The sequence below is a fragment of the Tasmannia lanceolata genome, unplaced genomic scaffold (genome assembly GCF_043159265.1).
Source record: "Tasmannia lanceolata isolate RefF3 unplaced genomic scaffold, GAP_Taslan_0.1 ptg000013l, whole genome shotgun sequence".
Classification (NCBI taxonomy): domain Eukaryota; kingdom Viridiplantae; phylum Streptophyta; class Magnoliopsida; order Canellales; family Winteraceae; genus Tasmannia; species Tasmannia lanceolata.
In genome coordinates this window covers 44,519,927-44,529,956 of record NW_027518690.1, presented here as the reverse complement: position 1 = coordinate 44,529,956, position 10,030 = coordinate 44,519,927, and the positions used below count along the sequence as shown (strand labels likewise).

Here is a 10,030-nt window from a genome sequence, read left to right as displayed (position 1 = left end):
TTTGGTTGTTAAATGCCACGTATGCAGAGAAAAGAGACTTTGAATGAGAGAAACCGAAAAAGGAAGGAAAGAAAGCGTGAAAGAGTATGTGGAAAAAAACAGAAGCGAAGTGGAGGCAAAGCATACCTTAGCCAACACGCAATTAAATCAGTTATAATTTGGGTGTCGTTTTCCCAAAGACAACCTTCAATATCTTATTTCACCATCCTTTTCTTAAATTACCTCCTGGGAGACGCGCCTTGAAAACCGAACCACAAGAAACCCTCATCCAACGGATAATCGGATAGACATAACCCACATCGGACGGCCACGATCAAAGTCATCCACCATATTGAAACTACCCTGACCTACAAAGACCGGTAGCTGAGCTGGGCTTCTGAAAGGTAGTTTCTTTTTTGGCTTCTATATCTATCCTTCCCAACAACATTCTCTCCTTTTTATTCACGCCTACTCTCTCTTCTCAAACGCTCTCCCTCTTTGGTAAGAGATTTTCCCTTATTCCATTGTTTATTTGGTTTCATGTCTAGATTTTTATGCACATCTTTTAGTTCTCGGATTGGATTTTTTTTCAGTAAGTGAGAAAGTTTTTTTTTTTTTTTTTTTCTCGTTTTAGAGTAGAAATTCCCGGTCTAACCTTCGATCGTGCATTACACAGAGCAGATTCTTTATAAGGAGTTTGATTTTTTGTTTTTATTTTGGTTTTGTTATAAGTAATCCTTTCTCCCCCCAAAATCTAGGGTTTTTTTTTTTGTGTGTGTGTGTAAAATCCGGATCGATTTTCTAGTAAAAATTGATCAATATTCATGCTGTATTCTCAATTTTTCGCTTTCGAAGCCCTAATTTTCTGTGGTCGATCAACAGTTTTTTAAGCACGCATCTTTTAGTTCTCAGATCGAATTTTTTCCAGCAAGTGATTGAGATTTTTCTTGTTGTAGAATAGAAATTTCCTGTCTTACCTTTTATCTTGCATTACTCAGAGCAGATTGATTTTGTATTTTTATTTTGGTGTTGTTATAAATTACCCTTTCCCCCAAAATCTAGGTTTTCATTTTGTGCGAAATCCGGAACGATTTTCTGATTAATATTCATCCCTTATTCTCAATTTTTCGCTTTCAAAGTTCTAATTTTGTGTGGTGGATCGACAGCTCGAATGGGAATCGGATTCAGAGTCATCGCGGTCTCTTTGTTGCTTTCGTTCCTTTTGCTGCCTTCATTTCTTCCTGTCTCTGCCGATGGCTTTGTTAGAATCGGACTGAAGAAGAAGGCTCTGGACCGAAATTGGCTCGCATCACGATCTGCAGCGAATGATGAGGAGCCCTTCAGAGCTTCTACTCGGAGGTACGGTCTCGGAGCGAACCTAAATTCGGATGCTGATATCGTCTCCTTGAAGAACTACATGGATGCTCAATATTTTGGAGAGATCGGTGTTGGCACTCCGACTCAGAAGTTCACCGTCATATTCGATACTGGCAGCTCAAACTTGTGGGTGCCCTCTGCTAAGTGCTATTTTTCGGTGAGTTTGTGGATTCACATTCTTATTTTCATCTGTTTATTTTAATAATTTTTTGAGTGCCTTGGAAACTTTCTGGCTTATGATTGAATGGAAGAAAATCTCATGTCTTTTTTTTTTTAACAGGTTGCTTGCTTCTTACATAGCAAGTATAAGGCAACTCGATCTAGTAGCTACCACAAGAACGGTTCGCCTCTGGCTTCTGATTTCTTTTGTTTGCTTCTGAATTTTCAGTTTCTTGATCAATGCGGTGGTCGTTTTTCAGTTCCCTATGCATTTTGATCATGTGGCTATTAAGAAAATTTTGGAAGTATGCAAAACCTCTTATCATCTCTATGAACACATTCAAATGTGGTGATAAAAATGAAATGCATGTTAATTTTCTAATGGCTTAATGGCTTATGATATTAATAGATTAAGCATTAAAGTTTTGTAGTATCTACGCATATGCATACATGCTATGATTTGTATAATCCCAATTATTAACATGTTCCTGCATTAGATTATGCTTTTACCATTCTATTATATTTTAGTTACAGTATAAATAAGAAATAAAAACTAGACTTGCCATTAAAAAAAGACTATACTTCAACTAAATCGGTATTTTTATTAAATAAAAGTAGTGTCTTGCCTTTCATTGTTCACATAAGAAAAAAATATCATAATGAGCATAAGCATTTCCCATTTAGTATCTTTGTAGTGTTTTTTGAATTCATTAAAATTTTAAAATCTTCAAGCCCTTTGATTTAATTGGAGTCCAATCAGTGCAATATGTTCAATGCAGTAAACTTTTAAAATCATCAAAACCTTTTATTTAATTGGAATCCAACCAGTGCAATATATTCAATATAAATGGTGAACCACATATTCTGTTGTGTCAAATAGTTGAAGTGTATAGTTAGCTAAAAAATTGCAATCAAAGGATACTTGGTACCAAACATGTAATGGAATAGTTTCCTTGGCACGTGCTGTGGTTACTTATCATTTGTCTTTTAATCATAAACATTGGCTCCTAAGGTAAAAGCTATCTCTCAAGTGATCTTTTGTATCAACTTTGGAATATGTTTGACCCTATTTTCTGAGTATGGCAATGTGCTAGACACTTAGACAAGGGTCCAATAGAGTTCTCAGATGTTCCCTGCCTTCTTAATCATATCTGTTGATAGTTGGGAAGCCTCATTAGCAGTGGTGGAGCCAGGATTTATGCATTAGGGGGGCAAGCTTATATAGGTTTATACATAAGGGGGGCAGGCCTTCAAATTTTAGAGGGGGATGGGCCCCATTGAGTTGGGCATATTAAGGATTTGGCCCAACTCAACAGGGGCAATTGCCCCCCTTATGCTACATGTAGCTCTGCCCCTGCTCATTATGTAATTTAGTGGTGGATACTGCTCTTCCAGAGGTCAATCAATTCGAGGTCACGGCTACTCTCTCTCTCTCTCTCTCTCTCTCTCTCTCTCTCTCTCTCTCTCTCTCTCTCTCTCTCTCTCTCGTCCTTGATCTTGATGTTCCTTGGTATTAATTTGTAATTGTTTGCTTCACCAAATAGACAACTTAGCGTCAGCTACTGGTTTCCTTGTCTGAACTAATAATTTTCATGCAATGTATTAGTCTACGCATGGTATTATTTCACCATGTTCGTCAAGTCTTTTTTATGATAACGCTTTATAGTTCTTCATGTATGAGTTGTATTTACATTACATGATAGTTACGTACTTGGTTTGTTTTTTTTTTTTTTTTGTTTGTTACATCTGTGACACTTCCTCCTGCCTAGCTCATGTTGCTCATTATTCATGATCATTGATGACTTCAACACTAGCATTACGAGATATCATTTTTCGATGGAATTTACTATTCACGGCATTGTTTATGAAGACCATGTTTCCGCTTATTCTATGTCCATATTTTGTGTAGGGAAATCTGCTGATATTCACTACGGGACTGGAGCAATTTCTGGTTTCTTAAGTGAAGACCATGTTCAAGTCGGTGACCTTGTTGTTAAGAATCAGGTAAATCCTATAAAATTTCTTCATACAAAAGATCAATATATAATCATGAATGAAATCTGTGGGTTTGCCTATATTCATTCTTTAAATGTGCCTCAGGTTTTCATTGAAGCCACTAGAGAGCCCGGAGTCACATTTTTGATGGCCAAGTTTGATGGCATTCTTGGACTTGGATTTCAAGAAATCTCAGTTGGGAATGTTGTGCCTGTATGGTAAGCTATCATATCTTCTCTATCACTATGTTTTACTTTTTTTTTTCTGGGCATAATTTGATTATGTTATTGTAGAATGTATTTATTGTCAGCAGTATGCTCTGCTATGGATTGAATATTTGCTTACAGATAACATCTGCAGTGGAATGTCATGCATTTATAGTAGTAGCTTCTGGTCAAGGCTTTTGGGGTTACTTGACAATATAACCAGACTAACGTTCCTCAAAACAAAAAACAGACTAACTTATAATTTTGGCAGGTATGGCATGGTCAAGCAAGGTCTTGTCAAAGAACCTGTTTTCTCATTTTGGTTTAACCGACATGCTGAGGAAGAAGAGGGGGGTGAAATTGTGTTTGGAGGGGTTGATCCTAACCATTATAAGGGTAAGCACACATATGTTCCTGTGACCCAGAAAGGTTACTGGCAGGTGAGTCTTTCAAAATCTCACATTCCTACTACACGTGATAAAATATTATTTCTATTCCACATCTTTATTTCTGTTCATCTATTTCAGTTTGATATGGGAGATGTCCTCGTTGGCGGTCAAACAACTGGTAATTTATGGGTGATTTCAGTTGTGTTCATATTTTGAGGTGACATAAGTGTTTTTCTTTAAAGGTTCCTATTCATTGTTTTACTGATATAGGCATTTCAATTCTCAGGATTCTGTGCAAAAGGTTGTTCGGCTATTGCAGATTCTGGAACTTCTTTGATTGCGGGTCCTACAGTACGTATCAGCATTTAAATTTTAGTAAATTGCTAGGATCTACCTTTTGTTTTTTGGAAAATGTCACATTGGATATAGGTGGTGACATGCATATCTAATTAGTGTCTAACATGGGCATAAGAGGTTGGTGTATAGTGTTACTCATGTTTTGGCAGTCATGTCTATGTTATAATCAATTCTATCTATCTTAGATGATGCCTTTGTTGCATTTAGTATGACTTCACAAATATATTGCTTCCTTATATTTTTATTTTAATTATGCGTTGGAGATTAAGAGTTTTCATGCTCCAATTGTTGATACACTGCACTTCATCCTTTCTCTTTTATTTTCTCTTGTTCATTTTGATGCCGTCTAATGCACTATTTTCTGATAGGATTGCTCCCGGCTGTTAAAGCTGGTTGCTCTAATTTGACTTTTCCATATTTGAGGCTTTCTAATTGATGGGCTCTCATCTGATTGTTGTTATACACTGCTTATTTATCTGCAGACTGTTATTACTGAAATCAATCATGCCATTGGAGCTACTGGAGTTGTTAGCCAGGAATGCAAAACAGTTGTGTCACAGTATGGTGAAATGATAATGGAACTGTTGTTAACCGAGGTATGTCCTGTAGCATATTCAGAAGCATTCAATTTTCTGTAGCATTCAGTCCTGGCGATATTGCTTAAAGAAGGCTTGCTCATTTCTTGATTTTTTGGATGGTAATTATACAGGCAAATCCAAAAAAAATCTGCTCTCAGATTAATTTGTGTGCTTTTGATGGAACCCAAAGTGTTAGGTTAGCTTTCATATTTATCATTTTTTCTATTGAAATTTTTTCATCATTATGTAATGACCTGTATTTTTTTTTTGAAGAAGAATGTAATGACCTGTATTACAGCCACGAATTTAATTAGAATGTGATTTTGTTGTTGGACAGTATTGGCATCGAGAGTGTAGTGAATAAACATGTTGGTGTGGGTGATCCAATGTGCTCTGCTTGTGAGATGGCAGTTGTATGGATGCAGAATCAGCTTAAGCAGAATCAGACAAAGGAACGTATATTGAACTACGTCAACGAGGTGAAGTAACGGCAATCTTTGAATTATATTCAACAATAAGATTGCATGTTGTTGGCTCATGGCCGTCAGTTAATTGCAGCTTTGCGACCGATTGCCCAGTCCAATGGGAGAATCAGCTGTCGACTGCAGTGCTCTTTCTTCCATGCCCAGTGTTTCTTTCACCATTGGGAGCAAAACATTTGCTCTTACTCCAGAGCAGGTATGTTATCCTTTACATATTTACAGATAATCATTTGTGAGTTGCAGTTGATTGGCCTTCCTGAACCATGTTTGATTATATAGTTATGTTGGCCCTCCATTACATCTCAAGTTGAAATTTGGCATGACAATCTGCTAGTTGATCTTGATTTACCTGCTTTTCTCCGTGAATATATGGCCATTGACTTTGTCATTCATATTTTCTTTGAAATTTATGGGCATGATTCTTTGTTTTTGTTTTGTGGGAAATCTTTGTAGTTTTCTTTTTGTTTGACTAGCTCCTTATCTTTAACTAATATGGTAACAGTAAACTTTTTGTTTTGTGGACGTTGCCAGTAGATTAAGATCAAGGATGATGATAGTGGAATGGAAAAAACAAAAAATACTATCTGATAGGAAGAAATGATTGCTAATGAAAGCAGGGAACATCTGACATAATACCATATCATAATAATTTCTAATCAGACATTGCTACATTATTTTAGATGCTTCTAACGGTTCTTCTGCCTTTATTGTGAACAGTACATCCTTAAGGTGGGCGAGGGAGCTGCAGCTCAGTGCATTAGTGGATTTACTGCATTGGACGTGCCTCCTCCTCGTGGTCCTCTCTGGTAATTGCCATCGCCATGGTTCTTAAACTCCCTATATTTTGTTCTTCGTTCTAGTAAAGATGACGATGTTTTCTTAGATACAGTAGAATGGTGCTATATTTCATTGTATAATTTGTGAGGTATGTGTTGTACGGACGCAGGATCTTGGGTGATGTCTTCATGGGAGTCTACCACACCGTGTTTGACTACGGCAACTTGAGAGTCGGGTTTGCAGAAGCAGCCTAAGCCATGTCTTGGGTACCCGCCCGTTGTTAATTCTGCTCATCCTTTACAAGACGTTTGCATGATCTAAAGCAGTTCATATATTGGACTCGTGGTACATGTACATATCAAGCTGCTACTATGTTTGGGTTTTTCTAGTATTACAATATAAATCATGAATATCATGGAATTGGTAATAGAATCCTGTTTATTCTGTCTTTGACTTTTGCATCTATTCCCTAATATCTATGTTAAAACTTGCTAGTTGCGATGGTTCTTGTAAATGTTTTCTGCCCTGCTGTCTTTTTTATAGATTAGACTTACCTGCTTGTCATGAAAGAGGAAGTTGAGGGAGGGAGGGCGATTTAAGAGGCCAAGAGTGTGGAGAGCATGGAATATTTTTTTTACATGGCGGCCAAACATGCCCTTACAAGAAAGATTTGAGAGGGCAGGAAGGAGATGAGAGTGAGAAGTGGCTAAAAATCAAGAAGTGGATCCTATTTTGAGTAGAGTTTTTTGTTTCCTGATTTTAGCCACTTCACTCTCATCTCAGTCCTGCCCTCTCAAATCTCTCTCCTCCTCCCATCCGCCGCCTCCTCACCACTTGCATACACTAATTTATCAAAAAAAAAATCGTAAAAAAAATTTCGCCAATTTTATAGCCAAGAAAATTGATGTGATTGTGGATATAATTCCATGTTGTGCAACTCGGTCTGTATCCGAGTCTTTCACACGGCAGCTTGGAGGGTTAGTTGTACAGCTTGGCACTTCAATGATCCAACTCTTTCATCTGTTGCTCTCCCACTGTGTGTAGGCCATCCAGCAAAAATCTTTCCCTTTTGTGAAATGCCTGGTTCAGAAAGAAGGGAACAAGGCATGAGGTTTTAGGTTGAGCAGATTCGGTTTGGACAAAAACCCATGGATTTTTACCCTCATTTATCTATAATACATATACTAATCATGTTTCTTTCCTTTGTCACTAGTGGAAATGTGGAAATTTTTCGATGAGTGGATCCCATCATTTTAATGTTTGCAACTTTAGAAAGCCAGAAAGAGTTAAAGATGATTTTCATTTGGTATTAGAATTCTATTGTTGCAAAATATGAAGAACGACTACGTCTAAACTCACTCTGATGATCAATGGTAAAAGGCAATTTTAGGGTCCTACAAGGGAGGTATAGAGGCCAGGTCCATGACGCCACCCATATGATCTTTGGTCCCAACCTGAATTACAGGCAATGCATAATATAAAGGACTACAAAATTCAAGAGTTTAGCTTTTCTTGGTAGAACCTTCAACAGGGCTTGATGGATCAATCAAATCAAGGAGTTCCCAATAACATTTGGCTAGACTTTGAGTTCTCATTCGGATCAATAAACCTTGTTCATGTGAACAAGGCAAAAGTTTGGCCCAACAAGTGTTTTTTTATAAAGGAAACATAGAAATGACTTTCTTTTCAGCATTTCCCTTGTTATTTAAAAACAATATAAGCATTATTTCTATTCTCTTCAAGTCTTGCTTGAAATTGTCTAGGTCATAGTTGTCACAGTGGAGGGCAAGTGCAAGAAATGATGCAGGAAATGGAAGGAACAAGCAAGAGGTTTAAAAAAAAAAAATTAAAAAGAACTGTGGGAAACATATCGGAAGTCAAAGTGAAGGATATAGTAAAGTTTTATTGGATAAAGGTACAGAGAGATATGATTATAGCCAAGGATTGAAATTTGGGTTTCGGTTTCAGCCTCAGCCGAAAATGAAAATAAAATTTCGGTGGAAATTTCGGTTTCGGTGGAAATTTCTGTGAAAATCTTATAATTTCAAACAAAATTTTTAAATTTCGGTCCAGGCCGAAAACCAAAATTTCGGTATTTCAGACGAAATTTAAAACCATGATTATAGTAAGTAAAGATACAAGGATTAACGTAGATTAGGCTTACAAGTTGTAAAATTAAAGTTCACAGATAATTAGAGAGTTATACATTTTAGGGATTTATAGATTTAAATATTTTGTTTAATTATTTATATTTAATGTTATTTTTTTTAGAAAAAAATATTCTTTTGAGTTTTGTTTGAAACTGAGATGATCTTTTAAGTTTTAAATATGTTCATTTTTCAAATACTCTCTTAGCATTATAAAAAAGAGAGAGTTCTTTCATGAAAAATAAGAGAAGCACACTCTTAATTAAGAGGAGGAATCATGTTGGAAACGGATTTCGGCTAAACCTGAAAGCATGAAAATTTTAGCCACATCGAGCTTCCAATTCAACTAGTTTTAGGTTGTCCTTCTTGCCTTCTTGCCTAAGTTGCACCAGACTATGTCACGGGTCTTGGGCCGGCTCAAAATAATGTTGGGCCATTGTTTAAGTGTTGGGATGGGAGTCTGGGTCCCACGCCCACCCTTGGGAGTGGTGAGATAAGAAACTTTTATGATTTCTAGGGTAAGTTTAGCTCAATGTTTGAGGCTTGGTTTCTCAACCTTGACTCCCAGGTTCGATCCCAGCTTACCTATAGACAAAAAAAAAAAATATATATATATATATATATATATAGAGAGAGAGAGAGAGAGAAAACGGTTCCTACAATATGTGTAGAGAGTTCTCTACACACTAGCTTAAAATACAGTGGGGGCCCACATTGTTTGGGTGATCCAAACCATCCATTTTAAAGGCTCACATAGATAGGGTGTCTACAAAAAATCAGATCTATAGGATCATCCCAACCCTGCGATTTGTGGAGGTAAAATGGATGTCTTTAAACCTTCACAAATTAGTCCATTTTTTGCCTCCACAGTTCGAATGGTTAGGATGATCCTATGGATCTGATTTTTTGTGAACACCCTATCTATGTGAGGGCCTTAAAAATAAATGGTTTGGATCACCCAAATAATGTGGCCCCCACTGTATTTTAAGCTAATGTGTAGATAATTTATCTACACATATGTGTAGGAACCGTTTTCTCATATATATATATATATATATATATATATATATATATATATATATATATATATTAGCAACAATGACAAAATATTTCATAATATTAGTGGGGCCAATCGTGAGAAATGGGCGGAGAGGGAGGGACTCTGGATGATGGGAGTTAAGGGAGCATCTGTGGAAGTTTAAAATGGACGGCACAGTATAGAAACCTCTCGGATCTAAGGGTTACAATCATAATACTGAGAAGATTTTCTGGGCATGCCCTATATACGCTAGACCCAACAAATGAATGGTTTGGATCATCCAAACAATATAGGCCCCACGGTGTTTTTGGGCTGCTCGTGCATGCACAGCCGTCCACCATATCAATTCTCTAATAAAAAATACCCCTCATGAATAGGGTATAAATAAACAAAATATGGAAGATATTTTTGTACATTGGCACCTTCTACTCGAGTGTTGTGGCTACGCCTAGGTAAAAATCCAAAATTATTTCAGACATTAGGATATGAATCCAATGTAGACCGTCAGATCCAACTGTTGTGTCCATACTTTAGTTACATCGGCA

At 36.8% G+C, this 10,030-nt stretch overlaps 1 protein-coding gene across 1 annotated transcript; it reads left to right on the top strand.

Annotated features, from left to right (window-relative positions):
* The first annotated feature begins 334 nt into the window (after positions 1 to 334).
* Positions 335 to 6,749, top strand: LOC143890225 (aspartic proteinase A1-like). The gene is made up of 14 exons (XM_077394821.1): positions 335 to 480; positions 1,146 to 1,513; positions 1,637 to 1,697; positions 3,425 to 3,519; positions 3,616 to 3,728; positions 3,988 to 4,156; positions 4,244 to 4,283; positions 4,392 to 4,456; positions 4,945 to 5,058; positions 5,172 to 5,236; positions 5,378 to 5,519; positions 5,599 to 5,718; positions 6,240 to 6,328; positions 6,469 to 6,749. The coding sequence occupies exons 2-14, from the start codon at positions 1,151 to 1,153 to the stop codon at positions 6,551 to 6,553; spliced, it is 1,521 nt and encodes a 506-aa protein (XP_077250936.1). The 5' UTR covers positions 335 to 480; positions 1,146 to 1,150; the 3' UTR covers positions 6,554 to 6,749.
* The last annotated feature ends 3,281 nt before the right edge of the window (positions 6,750 to 10,030 follow it).

Excerpts from the sequence above, each read along its gene's own strand:
- LOC143890225 (XM_077394821.1), top strand. The coding sequence starts at position 1,151 with ATGGGAATCGGATTCAGAGTCATCGCGGTCTCTTTGTTGCTTTCGTTC. Across the intron at positions 3,520-3,615 it reads ACCTTGTTGTTAAGAATCAG|GTTTTCATTGAAGCCACTAG; the intron begins GTAAATCCTATA and ends AATGTGCCTCAG. Across the intron at positions 5,237-5,377 it reads GATGGAACCCAAAGTGTTAG|TATTGGCATCGAGAGTGTAG; the intron begins GTTAGCTTTCAT and ends GTTGTTGGACAG.